Below are 21,330 nucleotides of genomic sequence, written 5' to 3' on the forward strand. Positions count from 1 at the left end.
GCAAAAACATGCGACAGTGTTCTCGGACATCCCCGGGAAGACCTCACTAGCCGAACATAGCATAAGAACAGAACCCGGGAAAAGGGTGATGATCAAGCCATACAGGATACCGGAAGCAAGGAGAAAAGGGATCAAACAAGCAGTATCAGACATGTTGAAGCTAGGGGTGATTCGTCCCTCCCACAGCGACTGGTCTAGTCTTATAGTTCTGATCCCAAAACCGGACGGGACCCGATGGTTCTGTATCGACTTCCGCGCCCTGAACGACATTTCCACGTTCGATGCTTACCCCATACCGAGAATAGACGAACTCATCGAAAAATTGGGGGAAGCCAAATACATAAGCACCATCGACCTCATCAAGGGGTATTGGCAGGTCCCACTGAAAGAAGAAGATCGGCACAAAACGGCCTTTTCTACCGACGACGGCAGGTACGAATTTACGGTTCTCCCCTTTGGCCTGCACGGAGCGCCTGCCACGTTCCAAAGGCTGATGAACACCGTACTGAAGGACATTGCAGACTTTACCTCCGCGTATCTGGATGACATTGTGGTGTTTAGTCAGGACTGGGAATCTCACATGCGACACTTACACCAGGTGTTAGAAGTCCTAGACAAGGCCGGATTGAGGATTAACGCCAAGAAAACACAAATCGCTTTTCAGAAAGTGAAGTATTTGGGATACATTCTAGGGCACGGCCTCATCGAGCCACAAGTCGAGAAAGTGAGGGCCATTGCAGACTATCAGTTCCCGTCTACAAAAAAAGAACTACGCGCGTTTCTAGGCCTTATTGGCTATTACAGACGGTTTATACCGGGGTTTGCGCAGAAGGCCGCTCCCCTTACAGATGCCCTACAAACCAAGGTTAAGCAAGCGGCTTTGCAGACCCCCACCGCGGCTATGTTGGATGCTTTTGCCACGCTCAAACGCGCGATCACATCGACTCCGATCCTCACTTCACCAGACTTCACTAGACCCTTTTCCCTGCACACTGATGCCTCGGACTATGGCATCGGGGCTGTCTTGTCACAGCCGGACAAGGATGGGGCAGAACACCCGGTTCTTTTCATTAGCCGAAAGCTGTTTCCAAGGGAACTCAAATATCCGACCGTGGAGAAGGAGTGTTTGGCCGTGAAGTGGGCGGTCGAGAAACTGTCGTATTACCTGGAGGGAAGGCCGTTCACTTTGTACACGGACCATGCCCCCCTTCTCTGGATGGCACGCAATAAGTCCAGTAATGCGAGAGTCATGAGATGGTTTCTGGCACTGCAGCCATTCGCCTTCCGTATCCAACACATGAAAGGGATCGACAACAAGGGAGCTGACTTTTTGTCGCGATATCCACTTCCCGATCGGAAGTGTTCAGGGGGGGAGGTGTGTAACGGGGGCCATCAAACATGCCCCGAGGAGGGCTCCCAAGTAATTACATGTGACCCCCCCTCTTGTTTCCCCAGCCGCAGCAGGACCCCGTGTGGTCGGACCCAGAGAGACACAGCCCCGACGACGAGGATGAAGAGGACTGGGGGCCCTTTAAGTGGACACGAAGTATGTTGGGGGAGGAGCCTAGCCAGGTACTTGAGGACGGCCTTGACGGCACCCAGGTGTATTATTACACCGGAGGAGCGGTCAGCGTGGAGGAGAGAGGAGAGGCGGGAAGCAAAGTGGAAGAGTGGAAGAACGGAGACGAGCGGAGAAGTGCGGAGAGCGACCTGGACCTAGAGTGGATCGGGAGACAAGGACGGAGACTGGAGCCGCGAGACCCCGGGGAAGCCGAGGAGACCGCTGAGAGAACGGACCGACTTCCATCTGAATCAGCAGCGCCCGGAGGCCAACCCAGCGCTCCGCCCAGACGTACGCCAGGAGGGGTACGGCTAACAGAGGTGCGTGAACGCTTCCTGGGGTGGTGGCGGAAAGGGCGAAGCCGGCCTTAAAATTCCCGCTGTACATATCGTCTTGGCCCCCCCCTCTCCCCTTCTCACTCATCCTCACCTTCCCAATCACACGTCCAGCTAGCTCGAGTGCACCTGGGGTACCACACACGTCCCTCACTCTTCCCTGTCACGTTGTGCTAAAAAGCAGCTCAGCTAGAATACTTACGTTTGCCTCATTTTGTTTGTTCCCCACCGGTCCTGGGCGAGAGCGGACGCCACGGAGCCTCCGGAGCCGAACAGAAGGAGGAGCCCCGTCCGACGGAAGGAGGAGGGCGTCATCCGAAAGACTCACCGAGAGAGGAGCCGGTCACCCCGTAGGGGTTATACCAGAAAGACTTGTACTGACACTTTGCTCTTGAAAATAAATAGTACAGCCACAAAAACTCGTTTGCTTCCATTTCCGAGTCCCGCCCTTACAGAGGGCTAGTGGGCAAAGGAGTAACACATATCATGTCAATTGGTGATAAACAAGATCGAATCAGGTAGCAGCAATGAAAGAAATAGTACTAAGATAAATCAATTTGTGCATGGTCCATCCTCGCACAAAGAAAAGGAAGGAATGTCTGGCACACACTAGTTACTATGGAGGCAGCAAAGAGGAGTGACAATGATGCCAAGGAATGGTGAGCATTGGGCAGGGGCAAGCCCTTTACAGTGAACAGTACCTCTCTCAGTGGATAGTGCATGTGCTGTCAGCAGGTGAGACCTCTAAAAGAATATGATTAGTGATAGATTGGTATGTGGGATATTACCTGGTTGAGTATGATAATGTTTTAATTTTTATTTTTAAAGAAAAACAAATGCCTAATGACTGCACTAATGCTAATAAATCCTCCCGGTGCCATTGTATAGATGACTTAGCTGTAATGATCCAAATAAGAAGTGTTGCACTGTGTTTGTGATAATGATGCTAGTAATACACTTAAAAGCAATAAAAAAAATCCTGTTGGCACAAGAGAAAGGTTGTGCATGTGGTGTGCATGTGCAGTAGTCATAGGCTTCATAGAAATGAAGTCATTCCTGCAGAGCGAGGCTGAGAGGGGAGCAGAGAAATGACATAAACCATATTTCTGTACCTGAGGTTTATGCTCTCGATGAATGATGCTGATTCTATGTTTGTTATTTATCTGCGCCCCTCCTAGCCTCATGCGCAGTAGTGACTTTATCTTAATATATCTTCCTGCACACCTCTAAAGACACTGTAGACTGAGTCTCTGCATGACGTGACACAGAACTGGCATGTCTTAAAGTGAGATCTTAGCACTTTTGTTTGTTGTATGGTACCCACTTCAACCAAAGTGGCTACTATAATCAGGTCAGGACTCAGAAGGAATTAATGATGTGTTGTTTGCCGCTGGGTGTAGTAGGATAATACTTCATTATTCATTATTAAGCATCTTGTAGTGCCACCTAAGTACTGCTTTAACCTGTCAGCACAACAGACATGGGTGTGCAGCATGTGCTGCTTCACAAGGCCCCAGAGATGTGCGTGGTGATCTATACTACTAATATGGCCTTCTTTCCCTTCCCAGCTGTGAGAGTAGGGGAAAATGTCCCTGCAGGAATTGGGGCACATGAAACCTTTGCTTCAGCATTTTACAATGATAGTAACATAGCTTGTTGAGTTGATGCACACGACTGTGTGTGTCTGACGTGTTATATTCATTTTATATTTAGTATTTGATAGAACATGTATCTTGCTTTATAAAGCAGCTGAAGCTTTGCTGACTACATTCAAACTTGGGCATTAGAAAAATCTTCATGTATCTGTGAGGTCTGACTGAAAACCAAATACAAACAAGACAAGGAATGTGATGTGGTGGAGGGGGATAGCTACTTATTTGGCACTGTTATGCAGCAAAGCATAATGTAGTGTGCCCTGTTTAAGAGCTCGAGTGGAACTGTATGTTACACAGTCCAACATACAGTTACTTTTTACATCATAGTTTCTACATTACACAAATGTACAATTCAAGGTATTGCCCTAAACAGTGTGATTACACCAGTAACTCACAATATTAGTCACATTGTGATCCAGGATTAGGACCCAGCTTTGTAGATTTGCAATTCAAAATGATACCTGAATGTAATAATTGTTGAATGGGCTTTTAGATATAAAAGTGATACCTGCTCTACTGTACCACTCCCCAATAATTGAAGAAAAAAGATATATTCTTTACAACAGGCTGCGGATTAAACAAATATTGCTGTTTAATGTTAAAATGAGTAGTTGCCTATTACTCCTATTAATTATTTTACTGTTTCTGAAAGTTTAACATATAATCAGTATTATGGTCATCATGAGAGCTTGAATAAGTTAGACCTGAGTGAACAATTCAAAGTTGTACTTCACAGAAAGGCCAAAATAATTTTTTGCTCAGCCCCAAAATGCCTCTGCATAGACTCTTAGGGGCATATTAGCATGAATCTCGTTAGAATTATTGCCGTTTTAGCGGCTGGAAACTGCCGCTAAAACGGCGATAATGGGCTTGCTAATATGCGTTATAGAATTCCAATAGAAGCCTAGGTTATATGTGCAGAACATCTAACCTGGGCTTCTACTGGAATTTTATAACGCATATTAGCAAGCCCATTATCGCCGTTTTAGCGGCAGTTTCCTGCCGCTAAAACAACGGTAATTTTAACGAGGTTCTTGCTAATATGCCCCTTAGTCCCTTGCTCTCTCACTATGTTATCGAATATAGGGTTGTCACCTGGCCAGTACTGTCAATGTCAGTAAAACAATAGGGAAATATGCAAACATTGGCATTTTCCATTTTCAAAAACAACTTACAATAACAAATCCAAGAAAAAATCACTTCGAAGGTTTTTTACAGCCCAGACTATGCATACTTAATTATTTACAAAAAATACTTGTAGACCTGCCATGCAAAAAGAACACTCAGGTTTTTACCAGACACGTCTCTCACACTAACTCATAGTCCTTCTAACATTTCAAAACATGAATAAAGGCCTGATATTTTGTCAGAAAAAGATGACAATCCCAACCACATTCGTCTACTGACTATTCCTTCACAGATCCATAACTCTGCTATCACATACTCTGACTACCTTATTCCTCAAGCCCCTCACCTTGTTATTACATATGTTGTTCACCTCTTTCTCCTCATACCCTGGGTTCTGTGTTATCACATATACACTTTGCGCCTTTTCGTCCTCTGACCCCTCACTTTGATATCATATATATCCTATGTGCCTTATTATGACTATAGTACTCCTGGGGCTGTCATACTCGCTGTGGTGCTCCGACTGCCACCACTCCAATGGTCTGACCACTGTATTATGATTGTGGCTGTGGGACCGCAACAAGTCTGTCACTTTCGCCTGGATCCAGGATCCCGCTGCAGTGAGGTCAGATAAGGGGCTAAATATGCTGGTGGTGCTGATGCCAGCACTGCCGGACATATTAGCACCTGCATTTCCACCGCCCATTTAATGGTGAGGACCCTGCCATGAAAAGGGTGGCAGAAATGGGCAAATCTGGCCACGGGGATGCATGTGGGGGGCCCAACATTAATAGCACCTTTGTGCGTTCACTGTGTGGCATGCGCAACATGGTGCATGCCACACCATGCACATACATGCTGCAGACTCTAATGGTAGCAGTATGCTGTTTAGGATCTTCTTTGAGCCTCACTTACCCACTACTGTGACACTGTCGCCACACCTCCTGCCCTGGATTTAATTAGCAATCTGGCAGGGGAGTTCATCACGGGCATGGCGGCCTTCCTTCCTGGGACCACCACAGTGGTGGTCCCAAAAGAAGACAGCCAAACTTGTAATAAGGCCCTATGTCTTTTCCTCTTTTGATTCCTTAGTCTGTGTCCTTTGTCACTTCCTCCTCAATTCTCTCACTCACTGTGGTATTGCATCAGCTGTGGCGCGTGCATGTTAGAGCGGTAGGGGCGGGTTGGGGGGAGATTTCGACCGATGCCGACAAGGAAAAATTTATTATTTATTTAATTTTCCCTCATCTTCGTCTATCGAAATGCCCCCCCACCCGGCCTTACCGCTCTTACCTGCATGCGCCACAGCTGTATTGTATATGCCTATTGCTTGTTGTTCCTCAGATGAAAACTGTTATAATTGTATGACACAATATCGAGAATCAAAATATTGTGATAAACAAATATTGCAAAAAATATCAGAAACCAAAAAATGTGTTTACATACCAAGCATGTACACTTTAAAAATATATAGATACAAATATAGTAGGCCAGAATATTGTCCAAAAAAAAAGCTAAATATATTGAATTTATTATATGCGGCATCATAATAAAGTTAGAAATAGCATTTAGAAAATCCTGTAATTAAAAGTGAATAAAAATATTATTGAATGATTCATTAAACAATAGAATTTACAAAAGGCACTTTAAACTACAAATATTTTAATTAAAAAAATATTTAAAAACAATGAAACCTTCAAAATAAATATTAACAATCCTAACTGAGCAATAGTACAGAGATTATTGGTCTTTGAAGGAATCAGATTTATTATTGGGAATCAGATTTATTATTTTGATTAAAATCTTAGCAACACTTGGGAAAGGTTTGTGCTTTGGAGGGGTCAGATTTACTATTCCTAATAAAATACAAGCAAAAGTTGGGAAAGGGTTGGATTTTGGAGGGGTCAAATTTACTATTCCCAATGCAATTTAAGCAAAAGTAGGTGAAGGTTTTGATATACAGAGATTGTTGGTCTTTGAAGGAGTAAAATGTATAATTGGGAATTAGATTTACTATTTTGATTAAAATCTTAGCAACACTAGGGAAAGGTTTGTGCTTTGGAGGGGTCAGATTTACTATTCCCAATAAAACACAAGCAAAAGTAGGGAAAGGGTTGGATTTTGGAGTGGGTAGATTTACTATGCACTGCACTATAAATTAACAACAATCGTTTTCATTTTTAAAAGACTTTCCACCCTAATCCTGCACAAATGCAAACACCTGTAACAAAATTACCAATTTCTAAATAAATTGAATAAAGATATTTAATATAAAAACTTAAAACCATAAATAAAGAAATTTGACACAAATATCTTTATAACACGAATACATTAAAGTGCTAAATAATGCTGAAATAACTAACTGTCAAAATAATTAAAAAGAAATGTTTTACAACAGAATTAAATAAAACATAATTATACAAACCTGTATTTAAAAAAAAGATAAATGTCTATCCAACACACAATATTCTTGCCTTCATTATTAAGTCCCATATTATTTTTGATATCACAATATTATGTCTGTGATATTTGTGACTCACTATATTAGTAATTCAATATTTTGATCAAACCGTTATCACTCATATCATTTGTCTCTTACTCTGCATGCCCCTTGTTCTGTATTATATGCCTTGCTCTGTATTCACATATACATCCTTTCTCTCTTCTTCATCATGTCCCTTGCTCTATTAGTACATATCCACTGTATATTTGCCCTCATAACTCTAGGTCTGTATTATCACATATATATATATATCTTTGGTCTATTCATCCTAATCACACATTGTATAATCACATATATCCTTTGTCTCTTTTTCCTAATCCAACATTGTGTTTTCACATAAGCCCTTTGTCTTGTGCTCCTCATACCACTCACTCTATTATTACATGTTCTATTTATCTCTTCTTAAATTAATCAGTCTGTGTTGTCATATGTCTTTTGCCTCTCACTTCTTTGATGCCTTATGTTATTGCATTCATCCAGTGTGTCCTGCTCCTCAGATCCCTCGCTCTGTGTGCACTGAGAGCTGTCCTGCCGGATACAGAAAGGTTCCTTGGAAGATGGGGCCAGTCTGCTGCTATGACTGCGCCCGCTGCCCTGAGGGAGAAATCACCAACTCAACTGGTAGGTCATCAGCAAACATATGATTTAGGATATACACGTCAAAGGCACATTTATCTTCTCAGTCATTGAGAAGGGGTCATTGGGCTAAGCAAATGCTGATATGTTGTGAAACTTATTCAGGGTGGGGTGACTTGTGTGGCTCGCAGAAGGATGTTTGACCAAAAATCTCTTGCAAACCTCAAGCTTTGACTGGGGTGTCTTGTGTAGTTCTCATCAGGATGTTTAACCCAAAATCCCTTGCAAAGCTCAAACTTTGACTAAAAAACATTTTCCTCACATTACTATGATGGAAAGTTGTGGAACCTGTGGGAAACTTCCTTACACCCAGCATTCCCCCAAGTCTTGTGATAAAAATGGTACCTTACTTGTGTGGGTAGGCCTAGTGACCACAACAGAAAACGGCCCAAAAACCAACATGATGCATCAAATTGTTTTACTAAAAATGTACATTTTTTGTGTAAAATGGGTAGCTGTGGATTTTGGGCAGTAGCTCATTTGGCATCGGTGGGAACAGCACATTTGCACATTTATTTAAACTGGACATTTAAGGGAATCCAGGGTAGGGGTACTTGTGTGGTTCCCACCAGATTTATTGTTATACAGAATCCCTTGCAAACCTCAAACTTTGACTAAGAAAAAACATTTTCTACAGATTTCTGTGATGGAAACTTCTGGAATCTGAGGGGGGCCACAAACCTCCTTCCACCCTGCATTCACTTAATTGTGGGTAATAAAATGGTGTGGGATGCATGTGAAGCACACCACCCTGGACTCCCCCGAATGTCTAGTTTTCAGACCTGTCTGGGTCTGGTAGGTTTCTCCAGGTAGCAGCCTGCTCAAACCGAAAAAGTTCAGCTGTTCACCATTGCAAGTGGACAATATTTGGACTTAGCCTCACTCTCCTGGCCCATATGTTAAAAAAACAGCCAAAAGAATAAAATGTCTTCTCACTTGCCATTGGGATGGGATGGGTTAATCCGCAGGAAAGAAGAAAGACTGTTGAGGTTTTAGAAATGAAGGTGGAGCCGGATATAAGGATGGGCATGACCCATCCCATTATTTTATTTAAAAATATATATTCCTACCATACAGTGGGATATTTGCAACCCCCTAGGGGCACCTTGGATGCTCACCTCCTGTCTACCCCTTTTGGGGGGTAAAGACTGGGTTGTCCTTTTTGGGGTGGGTTGTGGCCAATGCCACAGTTCAACTCCCACATCATTTGCTTTTGCCCCAAAGGTAAAATCCCTGTTGTCAGGTGGATTTTCAACCCCCAAGTGACAACCTGCCCAATTGGTACCAGCTGCCTATCAGGCTCTAGGAGAGCAGTAAGACGCTATTGACCCCATTGGGGCTGGGGTATGGCTTGATACCAGGGTAAGCCAACCCATCCTATTGTTTGTTTTCGTTCTGTTTGGTGGAGTTTCAGACCCCAGGGAGGGGATGGCAAATTGGGGGGTCAAAATCCTAGCCACCCCCCAGGAAGGGCAGAAATACAATTTGCCCACTGGATGGAGAGGAGCACAGGCCCATGCCCGGGGGAGCACACCTTCCCCAAAATATTGCATGAATTCTGCCCCTAGTGTTGCCCGATCTCCCGGAGGACAGAGCAAGGATAATTACCCCCATCTGCCACCAGGTGTGTCAGAAAGACTATCTGCTGCTTTTTGTTGTGTGGGGGATGTCCATCCCAATGCTGGGAAGCACCCACACCTATCTTTGTATTAAAAACAAATCCCTGGTGTCAAGTGGGCTCCTCCCCTCACTGGATTCAAGCTAGCCTGGCTGATGACAGCTGATTAGCCAGAAACCAGTCCCAGGATGCTTATTTCTGGTCGAGGGAAAACATGGCTTGGCAGTTCGGGCTGGATTGTTCCCATGAGGCACGGGGTCAGACTGATTTGCATATGGCCTTGTCTGAGCTGGGGTGGTGGAGTGAGCTAAAGAATGATGATGGATTAAACCCAGATCAGTTGACTGGGATTGCTGCCCCCTGGATGGCAGATCAACCATAATAACCCCATTTAGAAAGACTGACATTTTAAAGTTGCCAATGGGGAGCACACGCTCTTGCCCGAGGGTCTCGCCCCTATCCCTGCAAGCTAGTTGGGGGCTCCAAGCTTGAGGATCCATCACTTAAGAAAATCACCAAGCAGGGATCCACTGAGCAGAGGTGGCATTGGAAAGGGAAGACTGATATATGCCCACTAGCCGTGATTCATTGAAAGCAAAATGAGTCCATTGGCTCATTTTACTTTCAGTTTCCTGTAACGGCGTCAGCACACCCTGCACGCCTACCATCATTATAGTAAATACAAACAAAATGATCAGGTTGCTCCAAAAGCTTTCCCGAGCAACCTGTTGAAAAGAAAAAGAAAAAAGGCAATGCCCGTATAGCTCTCCGAAGGGTCTGCCAATGGCCGACAGACGCACTGGGGAGGTATTGCAGCGTCGGTCATTGGACGACGGCCGCACTTAAGAGGTTTATAGCTGGTGTCGCTATTAATGCCTCTTTTTGAATGCCGAGACGTATTTTCTGTGCAGTGACGCTGCTTTTTTTTTAACTCTTCAAACTGGGGCACTTTTGTCCAATTCCCAGTGTGTGTGCTTGGAACCCTAAAACATAGTAAATTTGACTAATCACCTATTGGTATATTTAGCTTTCCAGTACAGCAATATTATATGGGGCAAGAAATACATTGATGGCATGGAAGTTTAATTTCACCTGTGAACTGCAGTATGTTTTATACCAGCTACCAGGCTGACCAGTAAAGTATGGTTTGATGCCTACATTTGTAGCCTGGCTGGTGCAGCTTTTGGATCAGCAGACCTGTCAAAATAACCCTTTTGACCAGAAAATAATATACTTTTAAATAAAAAGTAAATCCCTCCTAAATAAGCTGTGCCGCCCACAAGGCACAGGCATTGGTATTTAAGAGTTGGGGATGCAGATATTTATGGTTGCCATGCTCTTACAATGACTATCCTTCACAAGGTTTTTCCACTGTATACATACTGTGCCATTTTCTATGAGAAAAACATAAGTAGAATTAAAGCACTATTTTTTAAACTTTGGTCTGGAAAAAACTACTGAGTCCATTCAGCTGCTGTTTTAATATATATCAAAATATAAATCTTTGTCGATGTTGGATTTTTGATAAATGTACAGAAAATATTACTTAGAGAAAGCTTTAATTTTCCTAAACGAAGCTCCAGTAGACAAATTATTTTTAGTGGCAGTGCTTCACTCCTTGAGGAGATGTGAAAGCACTCCAAGAGGGGGCTCAATGGTTCAGGCCTTTTTACATGACAGACTGGATGTGAAGTATGCTGGTCAACATATTCCTGGAATTGACATTGGGAAAGGTCACGGTGAGGCCAGCCTATTCATAGTATATTATAAAATGAGATCTGGGGAAGGGCCTTTTGACCCCATGAAACTCCATCCATTCTGTCACCACTTCTAGGGGCTATTATTTTTCTTTAGAATGCCGTGTGATAGTTTGTAATACGGCAAATAGGTTATACTGAAAATGGGGAAGTTTTCCCTTGGGGACTTGCTACCCATTGGTTATAGAGCGTCCAGGAGTCACCCTCACCCACTGGCTGGTGCATTGTACAAACATGGCACCACACCCTCAGCTCCTTAGAACACATCCACCATTCCAAGGAGAACAAAACTAGAACTTTTGGTAACTAGGTTTCCAATAGGGCGCTCTCCCTTAGCTATTAGCCTAAAGTAAAGAAACCACTGTAATGTGTTGTGCTTCAATAAGGGTGGAAAATGGATTGGTTACCAAACAACCCCACTAAGCCCACTTTGTGGGCATTATACATATTGCAAAACAGTTCCTCCCTGGGCACACTCTAGATCAATGTTCTACAAACCATTCTCATAGATATATAGTACAAAAATGAATAAAAAAAGTAATTAGTTAGACACAGCCTCATACAGTAATATCCTATATTTGGTTAAATTTTCTCAAAATAATTATAATAACATCACAGAAATCACTTTCTTCAGGATGTATGACATTACAACGCATGCTTTTACCATGCATGCCTTTACAACGCGGTACTTACAACGAATACCTTTACAGCGCATAGTGCTTTGGGGCGCTGGATAGTGAATAGTTTAATTTACTATTTCAACTCCAGTCCCCGTGGATAGTAGGGAAGGTGTTGGATAGTAAATTAAATCTATTCCCTATCCTAGAGCGCCCCCAGTGCAATGCGTTGTAATGGTTTGCGTTGTAAAAGTTGCGTCGTAAAGGCACAGCGTGGTAAATGTTGCGTTGTAAAGGATGTAAAGGACCCTCCCTAAAGTCGAACTCTCTCATCGTAAGGGGGCGAATAAAAAAACCTGGTACACCCGAGAGCTGAGAACCCTTAAACAGATATGTAAGCACAAGGAGAGGAGTTGGAGGAAAGACTACTATGAAGATAGTAAAAACATCTATAGGTTAGCTTTACGTAACTATAAACGGGCTATTAAAGTTACCCAGTCCAATTAATATCAGGAGAAAATTACTTCCGCCGCTAGTTCCTCCAGGGAAATTTTTTACATTTTTAAGTCTTTAGTCACGCCCCCTACACCTACTAATGACCCGTCTCTGTCTTACCCTCGTTGCAGGGAGTTGGCAAATTTCTTTGCTACAAAGGTAGCAAACATTTACTGCTCATTCCAGGTGAACCCGGTAGGTCCATCCCTCCCCCTGCCCAAGACCTGATCCTGCTCAAGGAATTCTCTCCCCTCGATTGTGCAAAGGTCCAAGTGCTCTTGGGGAACTTGAAATCAGGCTCACCAATCGATGTAGCTCCACCAACTGTCCTTAATCTGGTCTCAGACACGGTGGCTCCGGTGATACAGGATGTGATTAATACTTCCTTGGCAGCTGGAGTAGTTCCACTTGTGTGGAAACAGGCAAGAGTAAGGGCGCTATTAATAAAGCCCAACCTCAACCCTGATGATTGGGCTAATTATCGCCCTATCTCTTTGTTGCCTACTATTAGTAAGATTGCCGAAAAACATGTTAACTCCCTGTTATCCACCTTCATCGAGAGTAACAATCTACTACATCCCACCCAGACTGGCTTTAGGTGCAAACAGGGCACCGAAACTGCCCTTATTACAGTAGTGGAGGAAACAAGGAAGATTGTAGATGAAGGGAAGTGTGCTGCCATACTACTATTGGACCTCAGTGCGGCCTTTGATACTATTAACCACACTATTCTGACTCAAATATTGAGTAATTTAGGTATCACTGGGACCGCACTGAGGTGGCTTCAATCCTTCGTTTCCGATCGGACCTTTTCAGTGTTTGAGGCTGACTCTGTGTCTCCATCAATGCATCTACAATGTGGTGTTCCCCAGGGTTCATCCCTCAGCCCTACTTTATTTAACATCTATATGAGACCATTGGCTGAGGTGGTGTTACCCTGGGGGGTGCAACTGGTGACCTATGCTGATGATACTCAGCTTATCATCACTCTGTCTGGGCAGGAGTCGACTTATAACAACGTATCCTCCTGTCTCAGCAGAGTTTATGAGTGGATGAACGAGTCATTCTTGAAACTGAATGGAGCTAAAACAGAGGTCATGATGCTGGGACATAATGCACCCACCTCTGTAAAGGAATGGTGGCCGGATATTCTGGGCCAGCCCCCGCTCCCAAAAGATCAAATTAAGAGTCTGGGAGTTTGGCTGGACCCAGCTCTCAATTTCCTGGCACAGGCTCGGAAGGTAGCAGGGACCGGCTATGCCTTGATCAGATCACTGAGAAAAATCATAGGAATGCTTCCCTTTGAGGCTAGGAGGATATTAGTACAGACGTTGATTCTATCACGCCTGGACTACTCCAACGCAGTCTATCTAGTAGCCCCAAACGGGACAATTAAGATCTTAAAGACTATCCAGAATTGTGCAGCCCGGATGTTACTGGACATCCCACGAAGAACATTAGCCAAATCAGCTCTGCGCCCAACTCCACTGGCTGCCTGTACAACAAAGGATTAAATTCAAGGCAATGACTATTGTGCATAAAGCCCTGGCTAACTCTGGACCAGACCTCCTCCTTCCCCTGTTTCGTCCCTATCAAACATGCAGGACCTTAAGATCCAGTAATGAGAATCTAATGGTAATCCCAAGGATTAGGAGGATCCGTATGGGTGGTAGGCGCTTTGCTTTACAGGCTGCAAAACTTTGGAACAACCTCCCTGATGCTATCCGTTTGGAGGAGAACCACCTCAGGTTTAGGAACATGTTGAAAACATTTCTGTTCCTCTAATACATCAGAGATGAATGGACCACAAAAGCGCTGGGATGCCTCCGGGTAACCATGCGCTATACAAATGTGTAGTCATTAATTCATTCATGTTTCCCCTTTCTTCAACTCCAGTGTAAATGTTAACAACTATTACAAATTCCAAAAGAAGTTCATTCCAAATTGCAGAGTAAATCCTTCTTCAAGTAGTTTCAGGTAAATCCAAAAGTATAAACAAATCCAACACTTATAATCGTTGGCAGTTCCAATACTGACAGTGTTCCAATCTGATAGTTGAGTAATCCAAGAGATTGATTTAATTAATTGAATGTTCCAAATACTTTGAGTAATTCAGTGTCCCAAAAATACAACCACTTCCAACAAGTGCAGCCAACACGTGTTTCGTCATGCACTCATTTGTGCAAACATGACTACCTCAGGGCGTAAATAAACATATTCTCCTTAGTTCTGTCAATCCTATGTATGACCATTCCAAAAATGTGGGCCACCAAATTTAGAAATGTCTGCTGGCCACATGGACATCCTTCTACATTGACAGGATCTGCCATCATGGATTTTTGGCTTGTTTTGTCTGTTACTGTTATGTTTTCTTTACTAGACAGGATAAAAGACATCACACTGCCCACCTTAAGGGTTGACAGTGAAATATCCTTCATCTGATGGCTCCCACTCGGTTGCGACATCGGAGAAAGAATACTTCGGCAGAGCCAATGGGGGCTCCATCAATAGAATACTCACTGTATGCCCATCCTTAAATGAGGTGGACAGTGCAGGATTTTCGCAGAGAGGGTATACCACAACACGTTTGCAATGGAGTTCCCTGTCCACCAAACTCTAAATTGGCCCTAAATCCCCATGAAGAAACTAAGGGGCACATGCAGTAACGAAAATTTGGGAGCCTCAACCCACATATAAAATAGCAATTTAAGTAATCGCAAAATTTGCGATTACATAAATTGCAAACGCATTTAGAGAATCACAAATTGTGATTCCCGAAATGCCTGATGCAATTTCAAACTGCGAATTCACAATTAGGGATCGCAAATTACCATCAATTTGAACTTGATGGTAATTTGCCAAAACTTTGAAAAATGCACTAAAGTGCCTTTTTCAAAGTTTCATATTACACATACACATGCCATTGGGGCATGTATGTGCGCAACATGTGGTAACATAGCTATTTCAGTGGTGCAACAGGATGTCCTTTTGGCACCCTTGCACCCTTGAAATTGCATGCACAATTTGCGAGTACCAATTTGGTACTAGCAAATTGTGCATGCAATTCCCATTCATTCCTATGGGCCACTAGGCCCATAGGAATGAATAGCTAGCTATTCCTTAACTGCAGCAGTTTGTCAAGACATGAACTGAATTGATGGTTAAAGCACAAACTAAGAAGGGGACTTCTGGTGACTATGTTCCTATACCGCTTTGAATGGATGGTTTTCTTAACTCCTTTTGATATTTTTTTTGCAGATATGGAAAACTGTATAAAGTGCCTTGAAGACCAGTGGTCCAATGAGCAGAGAGATGCCTGCATTCCACGGACTGTGGAGTTCCTGTCCTTTGGGGATGCTTTGGGTTTGGTCGCGTCGTGCATTGCAAGTTTCTTCTCCGTTGTCACTGTGGGAGTGCTGGGAATCTTCATTAAGTACCGAAACACACCATTAGTGAAAGCCAATAACCGGGATCTCAGCTACACCCTTCTCCTCTCCCTCATGCTGTCCTTCCTCTGCTCCCTCCTCTTTATTGGTCGTCCTTCAAAGATGTCATGCCTCTTTCGACAAGCTGCCTTTGGGATCATTTTCACAATTGCTGTGTCTTCTGTACTAGCAAAGACCATCACAGTTCTCATCGCCTTTAAAGCCACAAAGCCGGGAAGTAAGTTTAGAAAGTGGGTTGGACCCCGAATACCAAGCTGTTTGGTGCTTCTCTGCTCAGTGGGGGAGGTGCTGATCTGCGGTATTTGGCTCATTCTGTCTGCTCCATTCCCAGATATTGATACTAGATCAGAAACAGGGACGATGATCTTGCAGTGTAATGAGGGCTCTGTCTTTGCATTTTATGCTGTAGTTGGTTATATGGGATTTTTGTCTCTTTTGAGCTTTGCTGTCGCCTCCATAGCTAGGAAGTTACCAGATACTTTCAACGAAGCCAAGTTTATCACCTTCAGCATGCTGGTATTCTGCAGTGTCTGGGTCGCCTTCATCCCAGCATACCTGAGCTCCAAAGGCAGGTACATGGTGGCCGTTGAGGTCTTTGCCATCCTGACTTCCAGCACAGGACTCCTGGGCTGTATCTTCATCCCCAAAGTCTACATCATCCTCCTAAGGCCTGAGTGGAACAGAAAAGACTATTTAATGTGCAGACACGCAATCACCTGAGACTTCTCACATTCACATGTAATACTGATGTCTTCGGACTACTGAATGCAGGACTAGAACTAGAAAATAGAGTGATGTCTGTGAGCTAGGAGGACTTCTTAAAATTTGGCAGCAGATCCTTTAGATGGAGGAGGAAAAGTCCTCCATCATCCCAACAGAGCAAGCTCTGTTATCGACGGATCAGGGTGTGTATGATTTATTATGGTAGATTACTTGCAGGCAAAAGGCAGGCACTTTTGAAATGTGCTTAAAACCATTTACAGCCATGTAGATGAGCAAACCTTGCTTCTGGTTATTAGCCTTCCCTCTGACAACATAAATGAAACACACATCACATAAATTACACACACGCCCACACACACAAACGTGCACTCACACATAATCATTTCAGACTTGAAGTAGCCAGCAGCCAGTGCCACTGAGCAGTGTGGTCGCTGGGCCCTGTATGAGTCTGTAATGCCTACTATGGAGCTCCATGTTTATATAGAAAAGTAACTAATATTAGCTGATTAATAAAGTGTACGCACATAAAAAAGCCAAAGCTAAATACTGATGCTTTTTTAATGCTCTGTAAATGTAAAGGAATTTGAAATTGGAGGCTAAAAATGAAGTTGGTATCCTATGTTTAATTCGTGGGAGCAGTGCAAGAATAGTAGACAGTTGTTTGGAAGATTGGCAGCCTAAATTGGAGTACTGGTATATACAAGAAAAGAGAGGCTGCATTGGGGACAAAAACAGAAAACGATATGCCTCGGGTTTGGGATTTATTTTGCACAATGCCCGTAACATGTTGATTTTGGTGATGGACAAGACGATTTAATGTCAATTTTAGCTGATAGATAACTCGACCTTAGATCACGTAAATAATTACAGCCAATCAGAAATGCTGAAAGAAATAATTTTGTGAACTATTGGTGGTCTCTAATTGGCTAGAAGATCATGACTGTGCTCTAGCGAGTGATTGGCTGGGGTAGTCTTGAGCCCCAGTAAAACGTTATAAGTCCCTTGTGTGAAACAGCCTCCCCCTCAGCAAGAGGCAGTTTGTGGCCGCCTGTCAATGACACTGTCCCACTTATGGAGGCCTACATTCACTGAGGGGTGGCTGGTGACATTTGAAAGTGGTGGGCGTAAACTAATTTGCATATTGCAGCGCAGCGAGCGAAGAAAAATCGTGCATTTCCAAGCAAACTTGTGAAAGCAGGAAGGTTAATAAAGCAATTTGGAAAGTGCAGTTATTGCATCAATAGTTGTCCTAACATAGGTACCTGCTTATTCAGTATAACCACAGAGCTTCATATATTCTGTCCTATTACGCGGCTGAATTCAGACTATAAGACTTTCATGGAAATCTCAGCTCTAAGAGTAGAAGAAGTTTCACAGCAGTTGGGAAACAGCCTTTACAAAGCATTGGGAACCACGCATTACCTTTACCACGTTTCCATTAGAACGCATGTGACTTTATCACGCATGTCTTTCCACACAGTTTATAGTGTTTAAGTGCTGCAGAATGTACTTTATATGCCATTTGATCAGTAAAATCTGTTTAGTCCCCAAGTAGAACAAAACACTAGAAAACTTTTAAAAACAAAGATAACAATGCATTTCTAAGTACCTCACTCACAGTATTTTATTTTATTTAACAAACAAGTAGCAGCATTCACTTTTTGTAAAGTAAATCAGCACATCTCTCTTTCAGTGTAGCGAACTTGTCAATAACTTTATTGTTGAAGTCCGGTATTTTTTGGACTAGCTTGCTCTCTACAGAGAGCATCGCCAAAGCATTGAGTCTTTCCTCTAGCATGGTGTTCCTGAGCAATGTCTTTATGAGCTTTAAGGGCTGAAAAACATCGTTCAGCTTCGGCTATTGTCATTGGAGTGGTAATGACAATTTTTAGTAAAGTCACTGTCTCTGTAAGTAACTTTTCCATATTCAGTTATGTATTAAAGTCAGCAAAGTCAAGGCACTTGTGGCCTTCCGGTACACAGGCATTGCGTACAGTACAGTCAACTCAGTTCTCAGCTGCTCTTTTTTGAGCATAGGATATGCTTCCACAGCCTCATTCAGAGCACCCTCTGGGAAGGATTCATCATATTTTGCAAACTCTTTACTTCGCAAAAATGTGGCACTCACCAAATGTTTAGTGAATGAAAAACGTTCTTGTCCCTGCACAATTACAATGTCACATATCTCCTTTGCAATTCGAACCAGAGTGGTGATGTTTTGCCTGCGGTTTGCAAAAGCAGAATGCTCCGGCAGTTTGCTCTCTAAATTGTCAACCCTATCTCTCACTTTCCTTATGCTTTTTACAAATGTAGTGGTAGATTCCTTCACAAACACAGTATCTACGTCTTTTCCTTGTAACTGATTGTATAACACGTCGACAGCACGCATTATTTTATGAAATAAAAAGAGTAAAAACTGAAACTCTCTGTCTTGTAATGTTCTAATAAAGCCACTGGCTTCATTCTGACTTGTGTAATCAAACTCTTCATTGGCTTCTATGGCGACAAAACATTTCTCAATGCCCTCCCTATTTTCAAAGATTAGGTTGACAGTACGAATGTTAAAGTTCCAATGAGTTGAGGATCCCCTTAGAACGCTTTTGTCCACAATCTCAGGAAGGGCTTTTGTTCTTTTGGGGGAACGTGAGAAGAATGCTGCTATGCCTCCTATATCCTGAAAGAAAATTTGCGTCTCTCTGATCTTTGATACTGCCTGTTGCATAATAAGATTGAGTTGGTTTGCGTAACAGTGCACATAATGAGCATTAGGGTACACATCTCGAATTCGTTTCTGTACTCCACTAAGGCTTCCACTCATTACAGACGCACCATCATAGCTTTGTGCGATAAGTTTTTGTTTTTGAGGCAGGTCCGTAAAAATTAAGTTCAGTTGACACAGTATAGATTCAGTAAGGGTTGCTGCACTAGAGTCTCTTAAATGTGTGAAACCATAGAACCTCTCCACTACGTTTCTGTCACTGTCAAGGTACCGAAACACTAATACGGGCTGTGTCTTAGTGGCCACATCAGTGGTGTCATCAGCCTGAATAGCCACAAAGTCTGTGGTTTTCAACTCTTGCACAATATTGCTTCTTATAATTTCGAGCAAACACTCAAGGAGTTCATTTTGTATTGTTTTAGAGATGCCCTTAAAGACTGTAGCACTCGCTAAATGTGTTTCCAAATCCTTGTCTATGCTTGCTATTAAATCCACTAGGCCTTTGAAGATACCAGGTTTTGAGGAACTTTCCGATTCATCATGGCCTTGCAATGCCAGTTCAAAAGCACCACAGAAACGAATGCAATCAATTATCTTGGATAGACTTTGTCTTTTCCTTTCAACAGCTTCATTGTGTTTCTGTATGGTTTTTCGGTATGCCTCATTTATCTGCTGCTCAATTCGTGCGTCTTCCCCCAACATTCCCAGCCTCGTCAGGTTTTCCATATGCTTTCTTGTGTATGCATGCTTCTTTATTTTTTCTGACAAATGCTTCAATTCTGTGATTCCTTGACGTGTCCAAGAAAAGTCACCACCAAACAGCAAGCAGGGGAAGCAGAACAGAGAAATTCTTATAGGACACCCTGTAAGCCAATCAGCTTTTGTGTACCAGGCATTTGAGAATGTACTTTTTGACATTTTTCCTCTGTCCTGGGAAGTTTTCTATAGGTTTATGTCAGGCTGATGAGGTCCTAATTGCTTTAAATATAGTTTTTCTTCAAGTGGCCGTGCTTGGAATGACCTTGTAAACAGCTCCTGTACTGTATTCATGATGGTGTTGCTGGCCCTAACAATATATATATCAAAGAAACCTGCCAATAATCAAAGTACAACGTATAAGGTGCAGTGCAAAAATATCAAATTTCAGCATAAATACATATATCTTGTGCAGTACCGTAATACATCTCCAACAGCTCCCCTTTCCACAAAATGACTGCTAAAAATACAGCCTTACTGCCTCTCTGTGCCATAGTGAAAAGATAACAATTTATTTTTGAAACACTAGGGTAATCAAACAAAGACTGGCGGGGAAAAAAACATAACGCTCCAAATTTTTCCTTGCAGTTTGCATGCAACTCTTAGGTGACAGTTATTAGCTCGCTGTTGTATGTTACAATTTTAACTTAGAAACTGCAAGTAACAAAAGGATCTCTCTGACAAAAGCTGTGGCTCACTGACCTATTTACATCATATGGAGTATGTGATCTGCATCAGGTACATGTTCTTTGCAGCAGGCACATTAACCTTCTGCGCTGCCGCCAGCTGCTATTTCACTACTCGGACCACAAACAGTGGCTAGCTCTGCCAGACTTCCAATGCACCTAAATATATAGGCCAACAACTGATTTTCCTATTTTTTGTTTTATATAACGCAAACTAGACCCGAGACATCAAGTATCAGAGCACTTTACATGAGCACCAGTTTCGTTACATTCCCATTAATGGCCAAACCTTAGAATAAAGCTTAAATCCATGCCGGGGTAATTTGCCCCAACATTGTCAGGCACGTGAAAAACAACATTTCCACAGACCGACCAGTGCAAAAACAACATTTCTGCCGGTTGGTCAATATTGATGCAAAGTCAGAACAGGAAGGTATGAAAATGCTGGCATCTTTGGACTTATGATAAAACCCCTGAAGGACCTGCTTTTTCAATATTTTCCACCTTATAAGAAACAGCTGTGATTACATTGTTCCGCAACTTCTGGTGCATGAATGCGACCTACGTGTTTGTTATAAATGAAAAATTGCACGTTCTCCAGGTAATTCATTTCAAGCTAGCTAGCACGCCTGGAACCGGTGATTCATCTAAGAGCAGTTCCTGAGAAAACGAGGTCGTTTTAGTTACACAAAGCT

The 21,330-nt window shown here is 42.9% G+C and overlaps 1 protein-coding gene across 2 annotated transcripts in view; it reads left to right on the top strand.

The window, feature by feature from the left end:
- Window positions 1–18,137, top strand: part of LOC144806091 (vomeronasal type-2 receptor 26-like) — a 1,640,897-nt gene extending 1,622,760 nt beyond the window's left edge. For both annotated transcript variants that reach the window (XM_078672531.1, XM_078672538.1), the window contains 2 exons: window positions 7,680–7,803; window positions 15,564–18,137. In XM_078672531.1, coding sequence (XP_078528657.1) covers window positions 7,680–7,803; window positions 15,564–16,471 — 1,032 coding nt within the window. In that variant the 3' untranslated portion in view covers window positions 16,472–18,137. The remainder of the gene's footprint in view (window positions 1–7,679; window positions 7,804–15,563) is intronic.
- Window positions 18,138–21,330: the final 3,193 nt, after the last annotated feature.

The sequence above is a fragment of the Lissotriton helveticus genome, chromosome 1_2 (assembly GCF_964261635.1).
Source record: "Lissotriton helveticus chromosome 1_2, aLisHel1.1, whole genome shotgun sequence".
NCBI classification, from domain to species: domain Eukaryota; kingdom Metazoa; phylum Chordata; class Amphibia; order Caudata; family Salamandridae; genus Lissotriton; species Lissotriton helveticus.